The 23,315-nt window shown below is 37.8% G+C and overlaps 1 protein-coding gene across 1 annotated transcript; it reads right to left on the bottom strand.

Annotated features, from left to right (window-relative positions):
- Positions 1–3,568: 3,568 nt before the first annotated feature.
- On the bottom strand, positions 3,569–21,449 carry LOC117431632 (LON peptidase N-terminal domain and RING finger protein 1-like). The gene is made up of 12 exons (XM_034052799.3): positions 20,632–21,449; positions 18,185–18,303; positions 16,805–16,927; positions 16,484–16,582; positions 15,138–15,243; positions 13,016–13,109; positions 11,956–12,070; positions 10,520–10,641; positions 9,039–9,197; positions 8,012–8,174; positions 6,662–6,811; positions 3,569–4,777 (listed from the first exon to the last, which is right to left on the bottom strand). The coding sequence occupies exons 1-12, from the start codon at positions 20,975–20,977 to the stop codon at positions 4,628–4,630; spliced, it is 1,746 nt and encodes a 581-aa protein (XP_033908690.3). The 5' UTR covers positions 20,978–21,449; the 3' UTR covers positions 3,569–4,627.
- Between the last annotated feature and the right edge of the window lie 1,866 nt (positions 21,450–23,315).

Below are 23,315 nucleotides of genomic sequence, written 5' to 3'. Positions count from 1 at the left end.
TAACGGTGCATATATAATACAGAGTTTAAGGAATTGTACAAGACAGAACTGAATGTTTTAAGAAGTCCATGAGCTGAAGTAAATGCAGTAAAATGCAATTAGCCACATGTACTAAGGGTGGTTCAACATTTTTAACATTTTCAAGAATGTACAAACCATACTTTTTTTTTTTTACCCTCCCCTTTTATAGTAATACAGGATTATTCTACTGTCAACATTTTTACATTTTGTGAAAAGCACAAACAGTGAAAACCCTGCCACACCCCTCCACGTTTTATCCATTTACAGAAATGTTAGATTATCCCTGAAGCTGCCAAGCACAATCAAACAAAGAATATTTTAAAAACTGTGCTGTAATGATTTCAGTGCCCTCACTTGCAAATGTCCTTTTTTTTCGCAATAGCTTTGTCATACTCTTCACTGAATTGTCAATGTGTTAGTTCTGTTGTAAGTGATTACTTTTGGTGGTGGGAGTATTTTTCCTCATAGGTAGTGGACAAACTGGGAATGCAAAATCTAATCTTCTTGACTTTGTAACAGAACTAGCTTGCATTTTCTTTCATCTCAAAAGATATGCAAGGTTAGGCCTGCTAATTACCTGAGTGCTTAGTGACCTTCATGCAGTCCGTGCTTGATTCCCGGAGAATTTTTCATATTTCCCTATGCATATTAATAGCAAAGTAGTTATAAATAAACTAACACCTGATTATCTTCTATAAACTCATTCATATTTAATTCAAAGGAAGTAACCATTTTATAATGATACATTTAATACTCATCTCTCCCATACACCCCCTTCTCACTCACTCTCTCTCTCTACCTCAAATTAAAATGATCTTTATTGGCATGACACGTCATACATTATTATTTTTATCATTTAGTCATTTAGCAGACTTACAGAGACTAGGGGGTGAACTATGCATCAAAAACTGCTGCTGCAGTCACTTACAATAGGATACATGCATTGTAAAAGTGAATGTAGCTAATGTACAGACATTTTTAACATCAGTATATACCGTATTAAACATAACACTGCCCTGCGCTTTGAATGATTTATATTGTCCAATTCTGCGACCTCTTTCTTTTCCCCAAAAAGTTTCTCGCTCATTCCTCGTGAACCCTCCTTCTCTTTCTGCCAGCTCAAGGCAGTTTTTCTCTACAATGGAGAATTCAATCTTTCCGCTGTCAATCTAGCTCCACAGTCTGCCTCTCTGGGTTTCCAGTTTGATTTGTGTCTGCCAGTTTCAATCTGCAGGTTGTGTACCCGTCTCCCTCCCTCTGCCTCTCATTGAAGTTGGGATGCTCCGATCTGCAGTGTGCACATACCACGAGCCTGCGTCTCCTCTACGTTTAAATGTATTCTCTGACGTCCTTGTGCCTTGTTCAAAGAAAGGTTTTACTTGAAAGCATGTTCTGGTGTGAGAAAACTGTTTAAATGGCTGGCGTCACAATAATCAAACTACAAATCCCCTCCAATGAGACATGCCTCAAGTCTCAGTCATTTGGCTGATTTTTAGGCCTCAGTTTTAGCAGTCTCGCTTCAAAAAGAAATAGTAATGCATTTTAAAGGAGTATATACAGGTACGTGGGTGATCTGACCATGACATCTCTGTACACCAAAAAATGACCCTTAGAAAGTGCAGTAGTATAATTATATGATGGTCTTTGTAAAATAAATAAATAAATAAAAAAAAAATCTAACTAGCAACTTCAAAAGATCGTTCCCCCAGGAATTCTAAACTTCAGTACAACACTGCCCTCTAGTGGAGTATTCCATACTTCAACACACAAGTGTTTTAGAGTGTAATTTTAAATCTGGACTAATTAACTAAATGATTTGTACTCATGAGATTGGACTAAGAGGTCAGTGGGTCAGACTTCAGTTGATTGATTTGCAGGATATCAGTTCATCAGGTGCTGAATGCTCTGAGAGCATCCAGAATTAAATAGATTTTGTTATATAGAGATTAATATTTCATTAGTCCTGCTTGGGGACTGAAGAGCAATTAAATCTGACTGTGACTTCAAGGTTAATATTATTAATGGATACAATTGTGTTTTAAGGTCAGATTATATAAATGTCTTTATTTTCTTGTTATTTGGGCCAATAATGGCTTGAATTCAAAAGGTTGCTTCATATAAAGCTAAAGGTAATTTCTAATTAGTTAGTTGTCATTAATGAAGGTTTAATATTAATGCTGAAATGTCTGATAGGTTCCAAAGATTTTGTTCAAATGTGAAATAAGTGAAAAGTATAGCGGTAGATCCTCATTGTTTAACTGTTCACCGCTATTTTATATATAAAACAAACTTTATGCAGTTGTATCCTTAACTTTTAAACACTCAATAGTGTCATTTCTGTCATTTCTGCTGTAGGTCTCATTATGGAGTGTCATGCAAACAGTTTGATTCAACACACAGTAATGCTTGGAAACTGCAACATGAAAAACTTTTCATCTATTCTTTTGTCATGTTTTATTATTCAGGTTCATCCTGTAGCTAGTGGCCTCAGATACTGGCTTTCTAATGAAGGCAAGATGTAAGAAATGGTTTTATCTCACCCAAGAATGCCAATGGTTCCATGTAGATAGAAAAGTACACTTGCAGACACTGTTTTGTCATCAATTCAGGTGACAGATCTTAATACCACCATCTCTGAAATCATGAAAACAGAACTACTTCATGACAACTACTCTTAACAGTGCACACATGCTTCTTCAGTGGATTTCTTTCTGTCACAACAACCACAGCTTCAGCTGGTAGGGGGTATTAAGACTCGCCATTGTTTGGATCAGTTGAATAGACCTGTGTGTTTCTGATGATGTTCCAAAAGAACCTCACTCCAGTTCTCTTTTTAATGCATTTTTTTAAACATATTTGTACAGACTAGATCTATGGAAAAGCAGTATCTAAATGAATCGGGTCTTTGTATATTTTGTCTCTGGTTAAAAAAGCAGTAGTCTGCGCAGGAAGCATTTTTATTTGTTTCTGCTATATACTGTCGCTTATGATTTAAGTTTCTTAAGGACAAGCGCTCCTTAATGTAATTGTAGCTAAAAAAATTTTGTAAATCGTACCTTTCTATTAGCTACAGGTAGGGCTCAAGTTTTGAAATAAACATGGTATAGCAAACATGTATTTTCATTTTCAAACATGTCTGGTACTAAGGGTACTTCTCAGTTTCTTTGCCTTGCTCTCGGGATATCTGTTACAACACGAACTGAAAGCATGACCTGCAAACAGATTTCTTTAACCAAGTTTAATGCGCTATATATATATATATATATATATATATATATATATATATATATATATATATATATATATATATATATATATATATAAACAAATGGAACTGCACAAGATTTATGGAATTGCGAGGTCGCTTGTTCGTGCCCAGCCTGTCCTTACAAGCTTAAAAATCACCAAACAGACGGAACTGTATTTGAAATAACTTTATTAGCTATAATAAGTGATTATTTACAGGTACAATACGGAATTTATTTATTTATATATATATATATATATATATATATATATATATATATATATATATATATATATATATATATAATCTCTTAAGCAAACAAAGTAAAAATAAACAGTCCAGCCATACACCAGATAATCTTAAATAACACAAATAAAAAGACTGATGAGAACTGAAGTTTCTTTAAGAAATTGACTTTTTTTCTTTTTTTTTTTTTTTTTTTTTAAGAATGCTTCAATGTAAGTTGTCGACATAGAAATATATGAATACACAATTCAGATTGCCCAGTAACATTATCCATTTCTACAACATGCTGGTGTGTTTCATATGTGATTGTGGTTTGTCAGCCTGGTGAACTCATTTATCCTGTTACAAAGCATACTTACTACTGATCTGCAAACTAGCACAAATATCTTTAAATTAGAAACCACCCCCTGAAAAGAAAACATTACACCCCAGTGTTTAAATATATTTCACCAGTGAAACTTTGATTATTATTGGATGTGAAGCTAACCAACTACATGGCTGTAGTGCTAAACAACTACAGCCATGTAGTTGGTTAGCACTACTAAAGTCATATTTTTTTTAGGATTTCAGAACTCCCCTTATTTAGGTATACTAATAAAATGACCTGGTGTCATGAATTTGAACAACCTGGTTTCTCTGCTCTGAACTGGTCACACTTGTCTCTGCATGCATACATCTCACTTGAGTTTTTAGGTTTACAATTAAAAGTTGTTCATACAGCCAGAGGATAGAAGAATCTATTTAACAGGGACCTGATTGCTCAGAGTCCTGGCTTCTGAGCATTTCAGTGATACACTGTGGGTAGCCCTGAAACCTGGGAGAGGTGCTGAAACCCTTTTAAACCCTTCTGTGCACAGAAGCGTTATATTTCATTAAGGATAATAAATGGGGAACTAACTAACAATCCCCCAGCGCCAGCTGTGACGAGGGTGGTGATGTAGGTGTGGATAAGGTCACTGTTGTGTTAGACTAGTATAATAATAATAATAATAATAATAATAATAATAATAATACCAAAACAAAGGCTTCTAGAAAAAATTAAAGCAAGTATTCTTGAAGCAAGTAATTAATGTGTAAAGTGGCTCAACTGTATCCTCCATTTTAAATGAAGACTTAGTTCTGTGAGAAGAATTCTAGGACGTTGCGGAGATGGCCCAGTCTGTCTAGGAGCAGTGTCAGGGACAGGACTGTGGTCTGGTAGGCAGGGTCTAACTGCAGGACCGACAGTAGCCACCAACACCAGGCTGGACCATCTGGGGAAGCCTGCAGGAGAACAAGAAGACCCTACTCAAGAGATCTAAAGGCTTAGATCTAATACATTAAACATATTTAGAAAGCATTTATTTTCTTTCCTGACCTCTTCTTAACCCCATTAACACAGCACACGTTATTTAAGGAATGCTTTTCAAGAAGATGATCTAGACCAGTGGTGGCCAATACACCAAAACATTTTGGTGGATCTCAACAGGCTCTGCGATCCAGTTAGCAATGACCAACAATTATTAGCGGGATTTAATATAATAGTGTCCAATACGTAAGATAGCAACAATAAAACAGAACAACAAAACATAAATAACATGCAATCAAAGCATTTTTTATATTACGCATAGGTAGTTATAAAACAGAAAACTTACCAGAGTCTTGAGAATGTGGTGTAGGCAGAGCTCTATGCTAACTTTTTTTTTTAGTCACGTGTGCCTAAATTAAATTTAGGAGTGCACAAAAAAAACACACAATTCTGCTCAAATTTATTGTTGAATATCTACAAATCTTTTTTTCCTTCCTTTCTTACATAACACTTGTGCAGTTTAATACTTTTGCATGAATAAAATTATAAATGGACAACTTTTTTCACCCAACTTAAATGATTTTTAACTGCCTGGTAGCATCTTCCTCAGAATGTGCTACTTGCCTGTTTATGGTAGTGGGATTGCCTGGCTGACGTTTCTGGATGTATGCCTCTCTGCACATTGCGTGCTGTTTTGAAGCACTGTGTTCATATATTCACATTTGTACTTCTGGCTCCCTGTTAAAAAGGCAGTCTTGCCTGCCATGAGTTCCTGACATCCTGACAAAATGAGCAAAACATGTATTTTTTTAACATTGTCAAACTTAAGCCAGGGAAAATCTTTTAGCCACTGAAGATGTATGTTCTTTTTCTACTTACAACTGCGAACATGCTGTAACTAACATAGCCCTTCTCGAAGTTCCCAGTTCGCTTTCATCTTCTGACATACCTTCATTGCTCATTTTCTGTAAAGATGCCATCATATCTGAATTTTGTTCATGGAGGTTTTCTTTTGTTTGAAACCTCTCCAATCACATGAACATAATTTGTTATTTCCTCATCTTGGTTTGACAAGTTTTCAAACTGTCTGGAAACGAGTAGCCATTGCACTGATAAAGCAGTGAAATTGGCAGGGTATGAGATTTGTAGTTTTTAATGTGTGAGAACAGTGGGCAGTGGACACCAAAACTACATTCCCATAGTACATTACAATTGAGCGACAAGAGTCTAGATCCACCTAATTTTTTTTTTTTTAAATTATAACATTTATTTTTTTATAGTCAACCTTTAGGATTTTCTAGTCACAGATGTGCGCCTAAATTAAAATGTACGTTCGCACAAGCATTTCTTTAGTCTCACATGCAGAAACTTGGGATATTTCTATCTATGCTACTGGACGACAGACGGCTCTCCCCCATCAGCCGTAACAAAAACAGTTGTATGCTTATATGTTAATACCTTTTCTAATTTGTCCCGAGATCCACCAAAAATCTTTTGCGATCCACGTATTGACCACCACTGACCTGGACTGATGTCAGCCTCTTTAACAGTCTAGAACAATTTCAACAGTATACAAACTCTTATTTTTTTATTTTTTTTAAGGTCCATTTTTTGCTTGTCAATGTGTCAGACTAACAGGCAGAGTGGAAGTGATGGGGAATGGAGCACAGGAAGTGATGGGGGTACAAACAAGCCTTGGTTCAAACTTTCTAAAGGTAATTAAGAAACCTGCATATTACCAAACTAAAAAAAGCTGAGCCGAGGGGACCAGCTATACTACTGCTATGCTGTTGCTAAGCTGTAACCTTGGTTATCACTGAAAAGCTAGTTGACGAGGACTTTATTAACGACTGTGTCACCTGTATGTCCTCCTCTTTGTCAGGCATCAGGCCATGCTGCATACTGATCTGTCCCTGGATCCTGCCTGTCAGTCTGTGGAACCAGTCATGAGCCTGCTGGAACACGCTGTCATGTAAACACTTCAGAACCTCCAAATCTGCTCCTTCCACCTACACCAGAGGAAACAAGAGAGAGGAAGGTGGATCCCGAAGCAGCGGTGCTTGCTGGTCCTCTGGATCACTGAGGAACGGGCCTGGCAGACATGGCCACTGGTTATTTAACACAACAGGACATTAGTAAACCTTGGTTTCACCATTTCTTTACTGGGCATTCCTAGCCCACAGTTCTTCATTATTCACAATTTAATCCTTTCACAAAAAGGTCAGCCCCTCAGTTTGGAATTCAAATGTGGAATTGGGGGCTCAAATATAAGAACTCGAAACTGGGATTGAAATATAACACGCAAGCTTGTTGGAAGTTTCCCTGAGCAATGCCTTGCTTATGAAATTATTACTTGTATTATTATTATGCATAAGCATAATTACGAGAAAGGTCAAATGCAATGTGAGTATTGAAGATTACTCTATTGATGTGTGAGCTGCAGAATAACAAACGCCTGTACGTGGTACTTAAGATATTACTTTAAGTTGTGCAGTCATTTGCTAAGAAATTTCCATACCCATTTTTATAAAACGGAATTATCAGTTCTAAGTATATACAGTAACTAAATATATGCACATTTACACCATGAGCCAAAATTTGACCACCACGCATTGTGTAATGCTAAAATACAACACCATAGGACCCTGAAGAACATACAGGATGCGAGCCACGTACCAGTAAAAAAGCCATTTCTATTGAAGTGTATTTAAAAGGGCAAGACTTAAACAAGGTTTTGAAATGAAAACTACTGTACATTACCATACTTTAATTTATTTTATTGTCTAATAAAACCATGTTTTAAAAACATGGTGCTACCATTTTAAAGAATTCAGATTCAGCTTCAACTAGCCTATTTAGGGACTGCTATACACCCATGAACCTAAAAGGCACAGAGTTTCTTTCTTTCTCGGACTGTGCAGAACGATAACATTCACGTTTATCCTCGGGTTACAGGGTTGATAATACTAGGCATGCCAGCAATGAAACGAGACAGAATGATTGGCAGCATATAAACGGTACGGGTTACTGGGTATCTGCTCTAACCCAAGACAGGAGGCAGTTAGAAAACACACAGAATGACCCACCTCCATATTTAAGCCATTTCACATTAGCTAATGAGTGGTTACTGTCTTGATGAACCTGGCAGTTTAGTGATCTTGTTAAACTGCTCTGCAATGCACTTTTCCCAATACATGTGGTCCTCTTACTTTTTGATCCTCCAGGTATTCTATATCCGCTGTGTGGTAGCCGTCTCTATGGCTGCGTTTCAACACCCGGAAACGGCTCCTTCCAATGCAATCAACATAGGACCTGCCGTCCGGAAGCACGTCAAGACCCAGAATCTCCAACATGCAGCCGTAATCTGCAAACCTGCGAGAAACACAGAACAAAGGTCTCTGCAGAAAGTATAATGCTATTCATTGCCAAAAATTGCAACATCCCTGTTTTAATAAAGGGGTCTGTTCCTTTAAGAGAATCCCAACAGGTTGTCCAGGTGAATCGATTAAGGTGAGCTGCTGGGATAAAGGGGTTGAAGTTTGTGTTTGGGGAGAGTGCTTGTGGCTCAAAGTAAATCACTGTAAAATTAAAATAATGCAAGCTTTCTGGAAAACTAAGAGGTTAAGACTGAGACCTCAGTCAGAAGGGTCTTACTGGGAAAATGTATGGGATCTAAAATACCAGGAACATAGATTTCCGGGACATGGATCAAACCACAAGAGGAGACTTGTCCACCCAAAGATGTTCACTGAAATTTGAAGCCTTTTGAAGTCAAATGGTTTTTTTGGCATGTTTTGTGTCTTCCCAGCTGGTTTTGCAATGACTATTTTGAGTCAAAATATGGTTAGTTTTGTTTGTGATAATTGAGAAAAAGAGTGTGAGGAATTTAAAAATACACATAAGGGAACTTTATCTGGAAGTTAGTCATTGAACAAACACTATTTTTGTTGTTAGTTTTCCCCTTACATTTTGAATGGACATTTAATTACTTGTGTATGTGAACACTAGGAAGGGATGAAAGGTCAATGCATCTGTTGGGATTAGCCAACATGACAAAGAGCAAACTGATCCTAGACCAATGATCTGTTAGACAGTGATCCGTTACAAAACTATGTTAAATAACATTACGTTTGCAACAGAAACCCACAAAACTAGGGATCCTAACATGACATTTCCCCAAGACTCCTGACAGTAATGTCCCTCAACCTCTCTTTAGTCTTGATGTATCTGACTCACCCTTTTCCGTGCTCATAGGTGCACATTCCAAACTTCTTCGTGCCCGTCTCCATACACCTGCGCATCATCAGGCGGTACCGCGGTTCAAATACGTGGAGCGGGCATGGCACGCCAGGGTAGGCCATGGTGCACACAAAGATGGGGATATCTTTCATTAAACTGCAAGAGAAATCCATCAAAACCCATTTCTATATTGAAGTTAAACGAGCAGAAGTGATACATGTGTTTTGTCTTTTATAATGTTGTCTACCATTATGGATGTAAATTAAACCATTACAAAGAAAATGCTTAACTGTTATTCAACTTTTTTCATTGTTTTATATATAAAATCATAAACAGTCAAACTTTTAGGAAAATCTGTCATTCATTCTTATGCAAAAGTGTCTGATTTTATATATAAAACAATGTCATTTGTCGTTCAATACAAATGCTAGTTGCAGATACGCAGGGTTGAAAGGTCGCCGCTATCTACAGGGAATCTGTGTCCCCTTACAAGTGATATTTATTGGCAAGTCGCCATAAACTTTAGTTTGGTAACACACTCGGTATGCACATTCATTCCCATTCGCATCAGTACACTCCAGAACCCAACAGTGATTTTCTTTTTTTTTTTTACAGTTTAATATAATTATTTAAGTCTCAGGTTACATGGAGAAAGGATCAGGTTATAGTTTTCACTTGTACCTACAACTAGCTTAAATTTTGTTATTGGTGACATTTTCAAAGTATTTTGTCATCGAAGTTATATCTGCTTTTAAACCAATATGGTGATCATGAAATGTTGATATTTTCCCGTCGACAGCATCAACAGAAAACAAGAGACACAGAAAGGACACGTATTATGAATTTTCTTTTTAGTTCACACCCCCCGTCCCACCACAGCGCGGACCGGGGAAAACCGTCACAGCGACGGCTTGCCTGTGTTGAACAATCCCAGTCCCTGTTTACATACAAGATGTTCCTGTGTATGCTGGTTTTAAGAAAATCGATTACAATTGAACTTTCTTGTTAACCTTTGAGGGTAAAATACATACAGAACGCGTTTAAATGTTAGCTGTTCACCCTGGTCCACTCCCGATAATGATTCGAATGTATGTTATGCGTGCCACACAAAATGGGGTGTTGCCCCCACAATTTTGTGTTCTGCCCCCCCCCCCCCCAAAGCCCCCTCATCAGGGAAAGTCTAACACTGCCTTGCATTACCTAACATTACCTAATTGAATGCTTGCTGCAAAGTCATTTTAAAAAAAAAAGGAAATTAGATGTCCATTTTAATGTCATAGTTAATACAATTAAGATTAATAGCATGTAGTTTTAATAGCATTACAATGATAAATATATTTGCTTTGTATTTATTATTAAATGGCAATCAGAAATTGTATCATTGTTACCCCCCTCCCCCCCCTCCTTTACTGTGCCTGTTAGAAAGTGATGCCATTGCTCCTCAGTGGAGAGAGGAGTGAGAGGAGAGGGGTACTTACTTTGAGAGTTCTGCCATTTCCGAATCATGTACTTGTTTTCTCTCTTCAAGCTGACTGGGAAATAGTTTGAACATGATCTCCTCCAGCAGGAACGTGCGATTGTATTTTCTGTTTTTTAAGAACTGTGAAAAGAATATTTCAAAAGATTTTTTTTTTGCTTTTTCACTTGTTACAGAGTACCAAAATATTAGAATCTACACCATGCCTGTGTTGATAGTGTCTGTGGTGACCACACACCATGTTGCTATATGGGGGTTGCTGGGATAGGGGTGGGGCGGTATGACCTTACGGTTATCATAATATCACAGTATTAACTTTTCTTTTTTTTTTTTAAAGAAAAGTTTAAAACAAACAAAAGTGCAAATAAACACAAATCTGTGGTTAATAATCTGTACTTTATTGTACACCATGACAGTTTCTCTCAGCAATTCTGACCTATTAATATCCAAAACAGAATTCCAAATTAGCAACACACTCAAGATTTGTTCTTGTGCAAGAGTACTTTCATAAAACTGAAACCTCTTTTTTACTTAGTTAGGGCTATGGGTTCATGGAAGTCAATAATATAAACAAACAAAAAGAGTATTCTTTTATAAATGTATATGTGGTTATCAGCTTTGTCGATTTGAAAGCAACATGTTGCAATATATTTTTTAATGAGGACAGTCTTGCATGACAAAATCCTGTCTTCATTAACATTTCAATTTAAATGTATGCATTGTTTCCTTTTACCTGAATGCGTGTGTTAGTATTTTTATTATTATTTATTTCTTAGCAGACGCCCTTATCCAGGGTGACTTACAATTGTTACAAGATATCACATTATGTTTACATACAATTACCCATTTATACAGTTGGGTTTTTACTGCAGCAATCTAGGTAAAGTACCTTACTCAAGGGTAGAGCAGCAGTGTCCCCCAGCTGGGATTGAACCCACAACCCTCCGGTCAAGAGTCCAGAGCCCTAACCACTACTCCACACTACTTTTTCTGATAGTTTCATAATCTTAAACCATGATATACCGTCAAACCGCTTTACCGTCCCACCCCTAGTTGGGACCCATTTTCTCTGCATAGAGAACACCATCACCTGGTACACACTTTACATAAATGACTCTCGTGGGTGGTGGGCATTATTAAACTGATGATTTGGGGATTTATAACACTATTCAGTCTCAAAATAACCCTTAATTGTTTGGTGCGGTGTTGTTTTCAGCAAGGTATTCCAGTTTTGGCACATAAACGCGAGCCAGAGTGTGCACACCAGCTCCGGGAACCCTGCCCTTACAAGGAGCACCACCAGCAGAAGGTGGGTTTGGCTCACAGGGCACATGTATTTGCAGCTTTGTAGACAGTAATCCCCAGCAGGGATAGTATAACTGGAGCACTTCCCTGTGAAACGTTTGTGTAGATTCCGTGCTATGTAGGCAGTCCTACCTGGTGGAGATTCTGTTTGCAGAGCGGGCAGCGCAGGTTGTGGTCCAGGCTTCGTTCCAGACAGTTCTTGCAGAAAGTGTGTCCGCAGGGGGTCGTGACTGGTTGAAAAAACAACCTAAAAAAGTAATATGTTTTATATGGCATGCCCCCACGCCAAAAAGTTTCTCATAAAACAACCTCATGTTTGATCTGCAAATACCAGAACTGGGGCTTGTGTGGGGCTCAGCACCTTAGGCAGGATTCTCAAAGTTTATTTTCAGGTAGGAAAAACTCTAATACAATTCTAAAACAAAAAACAACTTAAGACTACTTCTAAAGCGCTTTCAAAAAGGACCTGTTAAACCCGTTCCTTGTGTTCTGTTGTGCTAAACTAACGTCTACAGTTACAGATTTAGCCTGCAGCCTGTTGATAACAGGGAGCTATACAGGCTTTCTGCAACCTACAAAACCTGAAAAGGAGTCAGAAAAACATACCAGTTAAGACCACAAGGCATCAAAGACCTATTTTAGCTTGGATGACCATGCCTTTGTGGTAATTATTAGACATACCAGAGAATCTTTGAGACTTTGTTTTTACAAAATCATTTAAGTAAAGATGTCTTGTATTGAACTGAACAACTCAACTTTGAATATTTATTTTTGTTTTTAATAACCTGCTTTATGTTCTGTAACAAATTACTACATAAAAAATATATATTTAAAATAAAAACAGAAAAAAAATTAATGCTACTTAACTCAAACATATAAAACCATGCAAATACAACATTGGGCCACTAGATGACCTCAGGCATTTGTAGTTTGTGGAAGTCAAATTTGAAAAGAAGGAATGAGTGAACAAAACCAGTGAAGGAAAGATACTTAAATATTCAGAGCGACTACCCACCCACGATATCATCTTAACAGACTAGAAGTCACATTTTTAAATACACTACACGAGTCACAAATTTGCAAGTAAAATAATTTCCCTGCGCAGAGTGAACACTTTGGAATTAAAGGCACAGCACATGCAAGCCGACAGGTTTGATGGAGACATATTTCATCGCGAGCAAGGAGTCCTTACCTAATGCAAAGCGGGCATTCAAAGTCAGACATGCTCAGAACATTGAGAGGGGAGTCTTGCTGTTGGGAACTGCCTCCTGCTTTGTCCTTTGTATCTAAATCAAAAAATAAAACAAACAATCAAACATTATGATAAGAATATGATGACATACCTCTTCCTTGCCATGTAACTGGTACCAAATAGCTGCATTTTTCAACTTCTAAACACAGACACTGGTACTGGCAATTCTTAATTCATAACCATTTAGATGTTTAGCAAATCTTTGTTGCTATAGTATTTTCAGTAGTATTTAGTAATCCTAACTATAGATATGTTTGCTCTGTACTTGCATCTCTGAGTTGATGACTGAATATTCAAAGTGCTTTAAATATTCTATAATGTGATACTGAATGCCTGTGACCAGGCACTAGTTGTTTGCTATACCAAGGAAGTGTATAATAAAGCTGCAACGCGCGACAGGCGGTTGGATTAACATGTGATAATGTGATAAATCTTAACCTTTAAGAGGAGCTGTGCTTAACTTGCTCATAGCAAGCACAGGAAGTTGGATTGACACCCTTGTCGGGAGATAAGGGCTTATTTTTTGTTTACATTGCAAAGGCGACGCAAAGAGAAGAACATAAAACAATGACTTAACAACGCAAAGTCAATTCACAATAAGTTGCCAAACTTACCTAAACCTTTATGTTTATTTTGCAAAACTAAAATCTGAATTGCTGCATTCTGCCCAACCTTCAATGAGTACAAACCCTTTTGGTACAGAACACTATTAAAGTCAATTACCAGCTTATGAAACCTGGGTTACACCTACATACATGTTTCATTATCTTAATGTAGTGCTTCGTTGCCATTGATTGTGAAGCTATGCAAGGTTTCAGACAGGAAACTAAATACACCTTCTAATATGATCATTTGATTGACAGGGAAATCTGTGTAACCAGCACCAAAGGTCAAGCAGACACTGGATAAGGAGGCAACACCCGCCTTCAATCAGTGGCAGCTACCAACAGCAATCATGCCAGGTATATTTTAACCTACAGTCAGTGCTATGCTTTGAGTTTACTTCCTCCAACTCATTTTTGGCCTCAAACAGGGGCCTGGCAAACTGCAGCCTACTCATTTCTCTATGCCAGTGCTGCCCAAACTCAGTCCTGAAGAGCCGCTATCCAGCAGGTTTTATAGGTAACCTTTAAATCATCAATTTCTTAACACCTGGAACAATTTCATTGTGATCAATTAAGCAGGCGATTTATTAAATGAAGTCATTTAGAGATCATTTGGTATAAAAAATGAACTACCCTTTTCAGCCCTCAATGGCCTAGATTACATACTGGGACAATGTCATGACTTATCTGTCTACTGTCATGACTTATTTAAGGTGGTACGGCTGAATTATAATTTTAGCTCATTTTGGTTTCTTTAATTTAAAAATGCCTGCTTTGAAACTTCATGTTGTATTTGATTTTTGTATAATATATTACATTTGTATTCAAACATAAACTAAACATAAACCAAAACTAAGTAAAATTGTAATCCAGACCGTACCACCTTAAATAAGTCATGACAGTAAACAAGTCATGACATTTTTCCCCAACATGTAAACTGGCCCAATGACCAGAGTTCCCTTAATTGAACAAGTTATTTGCTTAATTGATCAATAACTTCCATGTGTTCCCAGTCTTTAGAAATTAGCGATTTACGGTGACCTACAAAACTTACTGGATAGGGGCTCTCCAGGGCCGTGTTTGGGCAGCACTGCTCTATGCTGTCGGATAGCTGTCAATCAGTTTCAAGGCAGCTTCAAGTGCCAAAAAGCAAGCAAAATGTTGTTATACAAGCAACTGTTTTTATTCTACAATACAAATGTTTAATCGCTTCGCTGACTGAAAATTTTCATTATAGCATTTACCTTTTGTTGCTATAGCAAATGAGAAACAAGGAATATATACATTTGATTATGCAACTGAGGGGTTTGAATAACCAGTGTGATTGGCTAGCTGCATTATAGAAGGGAAAATTGTGACTCATAAAAAGCCTTTACGGGTGTGATTATCATTATATCAAATCATTGTCAAGTCAATGTCGAGGCACATTGTGGACATAATGAAAAAGCTGTACATACCGGCAGCTTCCTGCTCCATTTCCTCTTGCATCTGCTGACCCTGTGTCTCCTCACTCACTGGCCATGAAGACACAGGCTGGCAATCCTCTTTATTAGCACTGGAATGCTATTTGGATAAAGTTAAAACAAGTTACTTTACTTTAACAACTCTGCTAAACCAGTGTCTAGTTTAATAGCACAATGGTCTTTTCATATGTGGTCTGGCTGTCCATAATTCTGAACTGCCCATTTAAAAACAGGAGTTACACCTTGCCAACTTCTCTTCACACCACTATTAAAAAGTCTCTGAGTGACACACTAAGGATCCATTGCCACTGTGCTCTGCGCAGCAAGGCTGAGCAATGGCATGCACTGAGCTCGCCCTCAAAGAGACACAAAGCTATTGGTCACTGGTGCTAGAAGAAAATGACTGTGCATTCTGAATGAATATAGGGACATTGTCGGACGGCAAGCACTGCATTCATTGTATATATTGTTTATATCTGGAGATTCAAACATACAGGACATTTTGTTCCAGATGTTTAATTCCCCACCCTTGTGTGTCTTTGTATCCAGGTAAGGAGGTATATTTAACATCTGGCTTGCACTGCCGCTAGCAGATTCCCGTATCACGATGCCCCACTAAAGGTGTCTCATCACTCCCCAGTATCAGGTGTTTTAATTTTTATTATTACTTATTTGCTGGATTCTGTAATTTCTCATAATTATCAACTTCATTCAATAACTAAATATAGCACAGCAATATGTCCCTGCCTATAGCAACATTCAATCAGGCATTGAACATTTCACATGCTTGTTACCGTTATGAATGCTGTAGCGCAGGGGTTCCCAACATTATTCAATGAAGGTCCACTTACCTCATATGCTCCTCCCTCCGAGGTCCATGAACATACATCAACACACAGCTAACCACACTGCCATCTGGCTGCAGTGTTTATGTCTTTGGCATCCATTGTGTCTGGACATTGTTTGCGACGTGCACACGACAACTCTAATCTTTAGCCACACCAACAACTAATCTTTAGCTGCACCAGTAAAAAGCAAAACAAACGTTGTCAGTGCTTAGAAAGTGCCCCGTCTTAAACTATCGGCTTTATCTGTGTGTTGTGGGTAAACTTCAGACTAATAACTAAAAGGCCAGACAAATGGCAGATACACGTGGGGTCCAGAACAAATTGCTTCAGGGTCTGGATCTGGACCGCGGTCCTCTAGTTGGGAAAGCCTAGCGTGTTGAATGTATGTTGTCCTGTGTCTGGAAGCTCAACAGAATAATGTCATTAAATGGGTTATACCCTAAAGTGCATTAGTGATGTAATGCACCACTAAGAGCTGTAACTTGTCCTTACCAGTATGTTGTCTCTTTTCATTGGTGTAGTGTATACAGACACAGCGCTGAGCAAGCCTTCCACAGTGTCAGGGAGGGGCAGAGCATGTCCTTGTAAAATCTGAAAATAAACATGCTGTTCACTTCTAACAGGTAGTACTATAAACTGACAGGTCATGTACATTATCACATAGCACAGCACTAACCACTATAAACAACTTTGGGCTTTTATCACAAAATGTTAAGCACCGTTTTCAGAGCTGAAGTCTGTGGACTAAAATAAAGGGCCTGTGTAGATAAAAGTGCTGCTACAGTACAGCTTACAGCATGGAAGCAGTCTTACCTTCTGTATCTCTTCCCTGGCAGCTGTAAACTCTGGGTCAAGTGTGAGACAACGGTGATACTGGAGCAAGGCATCTGTGTTTCTGCCCATCTCCATGAATATTTTTCCTTTTCTAAAGAATCCCTGGAACCAACCAGTACGATACAGTTGTGCTTACAGAGAATTTGTAGATTCACAATTCAAAATGACAGGTGGTCACATGCTACCAAGAGCTCAACTCAATTTGCGTACAGATCTCACAAATGTGAGATTATGATATAGAAACCCTTAAAAAGCAAGTAGCTCAATTGCTATTATTATTATTATTATTATTATTATTATTATTATTATTATTATTATTATTATTATTATTATTATTATTATCCTATCTTTTTTGCATTTTACTTTGCATGTCTATGATAGGAAAACATAACTGAAGAGCAGATCATAGTCACATCAACTTACACACAAAGACAAAACTACCATATTTGAAGTTATTTCAATGGAATAGCTTGGAATGACTGATTGCACGCATCATAAAAAGGTAAGGCAACACCTGAAAGGGCATTGCATCTTTAAAATCTCAAGGTAAAAATAAGTCATTGATTGCAAATTTGGCGCAGAAATGTAAAGTTATAAAGTTCGGTAGGGTCATCATGGAGAGCTAGGATGGCACACTGGCACCTATTCTGTGCCAAGTCTGCAAGATGTTTCTCTTTTTCAGTAGGAATACATGGCTATTCCTGTGCCTGTCATCTGCTCTGTATAGATCTTTCCCATTGTGGCTGAAACTGGCTTGCAACAATGCATCTTTTGTATATTAAAAAATACCTTACTTATTTGCTTAACACATTCATCAATCATGTGAGGGGCAACATATTTATACAAGACTGTGGGATAAATGTGGTTTCCAAGTAATTCAGCAAGATTTAGATTAAACGGTTTCAGGAGGAAAGTTTGTTCTGAGTTTATTAAACGGTCATGCAGTTCATATTTTCAAACAGTTGTGAGCTTGCAGATGCACAGGTGTCACAGCTAAGGGGATACACTGCAAACAGCTGGATTAACCACTCACTTGCTTGCTTTTAACTTCAATCAAAACCATGAACAACTAACGGCTCTTCCCCGATGTTGATAAAAATGCTTTTTTTTTTTTTTTTTTTACTTAATTAGATTTTCAAGTAATTCTACAAAACAGGCCAATTATGATGTACTAATCAGCTCGAATCATAGCGGACAATTTCAATTAGAGACACTTGGCAATACATCTCCATCAGAGTGGCCGAAGACAGAACTGAAGAAAAGAAAGTCCAGCTACACAATTCAGAAGACTGTAAGCTTACTTTCTCTCTTTGCTGCCTTAAAATACATTACATTGTATTGCATCGTAGGTTTCCTTACCTCGGTCCACAAAGGTCTTGTTTGGCACATAGCTTCAAAATCCTCCAGAGCTTCATTAAACTGCTGTAGTCCCAAGTAGGCCTCAGCTCTTGAGCTTCGTAGTCTGAAATCATGAGGTGCTGTAGTAATGCAAAACATAGGTTTGGAAAAGCACTCAGAAAGCAGACACCGCAATCATGACTCTCCCACACTGTCTGGTTGCTCACAGCAATGAGACCATGATGACACCAAGGTCTTTCTTTTGGGTCCAGTTCTGTATACAAGTGATTTGGTATACTACAGTTTTGTGACCACTGAGTTACACTTTACATTTGTTAACATTAAAATGTGCCACTTTTTACCCAGGTTCTGTATACGGTTTAAATCCTTCTGGATTACCTGGTTGACTGACAACATGTCAGCCAGTGAGGCACTGGTTCATGTCCCTCCCATAATCATTTACCAGCCAGCCTGGTACACTGGGTCCCATCTGGGGACTGCACGCCATTGATGTCAAAACCCTGTGCACATAACACTCTGGTCATGGCTGCATTTCTTTAAAACAAACAACTGACTGAAAGGGAAGCTTGACAAACTAAATCTATTTAACATAACGTGATGTAACAGTCTATTAATAAAACTGCAGTTCTCCAAGTCTGCTGTTGGTAACGATTCCAAAGGCACTTTCATTAGAGCCATTCCTGGAAGTAACAGGCTGCATCCAATTAGTCCTTAACATCAGCTGGTTACTTACGCAACTGGATCTGCAAAGAATGAGGTGTTGACAGGATGCTTGAAGAAAAACACTAGATACATATGCATTACTCGCTTCGCTGGCTCTTCCAGAAAAATTTGTTTGCATAACATGTAATACGAGAATAAGTTATACAAGAAATGACCAGCACCCCTGTCCATCTCATATTGAAATTGAGATATTTTCACACTAGGCTCCGTAGAAGTTTCGACAATGAACAGTGACAATTATTCTGTTTTTATTGAAGCTGCTGTTCAATTTTCCCCCCAAATGCAAAGAACAGATATTTTACATTTTTATATTTACTCTTACCATTTTAAATATCTATATAACTATAAAAAGAGGCTCTGCATCTTTATCATGTCATCAATGTTAAATTAAAATTTAACAAGTAGGTTTCATGAAAATAGCTACTTGTTAATAACCGTGACTTGCTACCCCTGTAACAGAAGAACATATTTTGGTTTTGGTTTTATAATACATATTGCTCTCCATTTTCTGGTTGATTTACATGAAATTATCTTAAGAAAAATGTTTGTTTTTCCCCAGGATAAAGGTTTATTGAATTTTGGCCTCAAGGTTGTCATTGTCTTGTTTCCTTGCACCAGGTATCAGTTAGTGAAGCATGATTTGAGATGTACTCCTCATGTCGCACTGGCAGTATCTCAGAGTTCATATTGGTACACTAAACCCTCCCAGCTGAAAGAAACTTTTCTCTTTGCATGTATAGAGCACATCTAAAACACTTTCATTGATCAGACATGAAGGTTTGTTGAGATACCTTGATCAGTGCAATTAGCCAAATGGTCTGCCACAACTTTTTGGTGGTTTCTGATCGCTTTACCGCAACATTCACTATAAGTAAAATAAATAATTGAGAAGTCTTATGTAAACGCTGCTGTAATGTTGTGTGTTGAAGAGATAGAAACTATGTGTGTGATGACTAATGAAAGCCTTTTGGGTTAAATGTATTTAACAGTGGTGTGATAAGCCTACATACAATACAAACGGTGTATGTGTAATAAACATGCATGTTTTAATCATAAACAGTTACGTGATTTCATAATAAAGACACCACTTTGTATAACCTAACTTTTGCAACGTGTTCTACAATCTAGGGAACATTAAGTATTGGCAACATATTAGCCACCATTACATGGACGGTTGAATTGAAAGGTATGCCTCTGGTCCTATAATAAGCGCTCAGCAACATGGTATCACATTTCTATTTTTTTTTTTTAAGCGTGCAAACGCTCAAGAAAGATTGTCACACGCAGAAGTGATGACGATGCGAATTTAAGCTAACGTAATGGATCTTCAAGGTGCATGCGTTTTTGACTTCCCCCGATTTGCTTGATTTATTTAGATTTATTTCTATTCAGTTGTAGTTTCATTTTGTATGTCTTGATTATAACAGTTTTGATAGTATATGCAAATGCAAAACTACCGAAACAATTATGTTATCTAACGACAAATAGGTTAACCTTATAATACTGCACGAGTGGCAGATAAATAACAAACGGCTTATGTGCTTTGGCAAACGAAGAGCCTTCCCATGCATTGCACTGCACTGTACAGCACAGCAAATTACACAACCGGGTGCGCAGTGTACACTTCCTTGTGTTATACAATGTCTGTTTTTGGCATCGTACACCTTCGCGTTACATAATCTGTCACCATTATATATAATATATATGCATGATTCAGTTCTTACCAAGCTGCATCCCTTCGTTGGCAATTTGAAGCGCTTGGTTATATTCACGGTTTTGAAGGCGCTCTCGTAAATTACACTTGATTTTTTGTAGTTTTATCTCTTCAGGGAAGCATTTCTCCATGATAGCAAAAAGCACAACATTGTTTCTTACGCTTTTCACATCCCACAGTTTTAACATTTCTTTGCATACTGGGCATTGTGGAGGTAAAGTCTTTCCTAAGCACCTTTTACAGAAAGAATGTCCACAGGAAACTGTCACGGACTCGCTTAAAAGACACTGACAACTCGGACAAAGGAGGAGTTCCATTTTCATCACTGGACACGACAGGTTACAACAATTGTGCATTTGGTTTCATTTAAAAATGACTGTTAAAGTCTAAGCTGTATAGCGAATGATGAGAAAGCTTCCATAGAGTCGGTACCTTTATGTCATTTGCAGACAGGAGTATGCGAATAAACGGTCTATGTAAGAAAACAAAGAAGCTTGCGCGGTTTCTCCAGCTATCTACCCACACTGTGTGAAAACCAGTCGTGGTGCGTCTGTCCTCTCACAAAAACGAAGCCTCCATTCGTGACAACAAAGTATTTGTTGGTGTCCACTATTTTAACTTTGTTTCAGTTTTTTTTAGTAGTCCATTGCATTGCAAAGCATGGAAACAGTTCGTTTTCAGCTAGCTCTTTTTAACTTGCATCCCGGTGCAAATAAATCCCTTCACCATGTTATCTACTTTTTGAGACCACTACATTCTTGCAGGACGTCATCAGACCATGCATCTAAAACATACAGTAAAGCAAGACTCCTATGTCTGACCCCATGACATTATATAAATGAACGAACCATGTGATCTTTACGGACCGATTTCTATTGGTTAAAATTCCGAGGTCCACCCTGTTGTGAAACGTGTTCCTCGATCGTTTCATAACACATAATTTGCATTGGAAAACTCAGTATCTTGTTACGTGATTAATTAGTAACATATCTGGCTAAAAAGTATTTGCAGTTATACAAACATGCAACGACTCACGACTGAGAAGGCATTGAGGATATGGAAAGCCAAATTATCGTTTATAGATATCTCAAATTCATTTATAGATATCTCTAAACATTTGAAGATATCTCTAAATCATTTCCAGATATATTCAAATAAAGATAGATAGATAGATATATATATTATAGATAGATAGATAATGCATTATGTTTAAAAAAATAATAAAGTAAATTAAAATAAATAAACCTGAATGAGGAATGTAAATGTTTTAATTAAGGATGCACATCAATTTGTTGACGACATAACTTATACTTATGCTGCAGGAGTGCAACGCTCTTTTGTTGTAACTACACTAGCGTGAGAAAGTGCACGTTTGGAGAGGGAATAAAAAATGTATCTAATACATTTTTCATTTACGTTAACCAAAACCATGCGGACCGTTTTCATCATTCAGTGTTCTATAAATTACAGTTCCCAGGTAAGTAAACCCGTGGACACGGTGCTGGCTGCCAAAAGCTTAAAGACTGCCACTTAAGACTGCAGACTGCTGGAAATGGATCTAATGTTCTGTAAGTTCCTCCTGTAAGTGAGAGGGCTTACTCACAGAACAGTGTATCGCGTGTTTTGTTTTTACAGTTTAGAAAGTTCATGCTAAGTCATACTAATTCAATTACGTGCATGCCTCTGTCTTAATGTAGAACGAGTGTTTATATTTGCGACGTTGTCAGAATGTCAGTAACTCTGGCAATAAGGAATTGCTGCAGGGTGCTGAGACGACTGCCTCCGGTACTATAGCAACAATACCGCTCTCCTCCACTGCCACAAGAACGGCGTTTCAAAAGAAAGGCCTTAGTGAGTTAGATTTCACTGTGACGACCTAACAGGTTGCTTATGCATTTGATTATTGTGAATATAATTGCATAGCAACGTTCAGTAAATAGCACACTGCTACTCAGTGTTTAGTTATGTTGGTGTTGTATTTGTTACAGCTTTGTAAGCCCCACCTGCTGTACATGTATTTAGACTTAGTTGTGTCTAATCAGTCCTGGCACTTGGTATTCTCTAGACAAACTGAAAACAAGCTCTAGAGAAATATGTTGATTAATTAATACTGGAGCAATATAACCAACAACAGTGCTTGCAGACAGGACAGAAAATGGCTTTGAAGCTTTTGATCACCTTTAAAACCAGCATTCAACACCAACTCTGCAGAATTGTATATGTGTTACAGCTCACCTTTATAATTGAGCCATACTGTAGGTTATTATTATTTATTTCTTAGCAGACGCCCTTATCCAGGGTGACTTACAATTGTTACAAGATGTCACATTATTTTTACATACAATTACCCATTTATTCAGTTGTTTTTTTACTGGAGCAATCTAGGTAAAGTACCTTGCTCAAGGGTACAGCAGCAATGTCCCCCACCTGGGATTGAACCCATGACCCTCCGATCACTACTAACCACTACTCCACACTGCTAGGTTCTGAAGGCTGATGAAATGGCTTCTACTATGTGTTTCCAGGGGTATGCTTTATGCCAAGGAAATAATAACTGCTTTCCAGGAATCCTCTCAGGCATTGTTCCCTGGGCATGTGTTTCTAAGGAGCATTTCATGAAATGCATTGTAGAGATGCTAAGTGTTAATCGCCTATTTGGAAGTTAAAACTGTGAGATTATTAGCAAGACGTCTG

This window comes from Acipenser ruthenus, chromosome 22, assembly GCF_902713425.1.
Source record: "Acipenser ruthenus chromosome 22, fAciRut3.2 maternal haplotype, whole genome shotgun sequence".
Classification (NCBI taxonomy): domain Eukaryota; kingdom Metazoa; phylum Chordata; class Actinopteri; order Acipenseriformes; family Acipenseridae; genus Acipenser; species Acipenser ruthenus.
The sequence above is the reverse complement of the archived record's forward strand: the minus strand, read 5'-3'. Positions and strand labels throughout refer to the sequence as shown.

Excerpts from the sequence above, each read along its gene's own strand:
- LOC117431632 (XM_034052799.3), bottom strand. The coding sequence starts at position 20,977 with ATGCACAATTGTTGTAACCTGTCGTGTCCAGTGATGAAAATGGAACTC. Across the intron at positions 12,071-13,015 it reads GAATGCCCGCTTTGCATTAG|GTTGTTTTTTCAACCAGTCA; the intron begins GTAAGGACTCCT and ends TTACTTTTTTAG. Across the intron at positions 8,175-9,038 it reads ACCTATGAGCACGGAAAAGG|GTTTGCAGATTACGGCTGCA; the intron begins GTGAGTCAGATA and ends TGTTTCTCGCAG.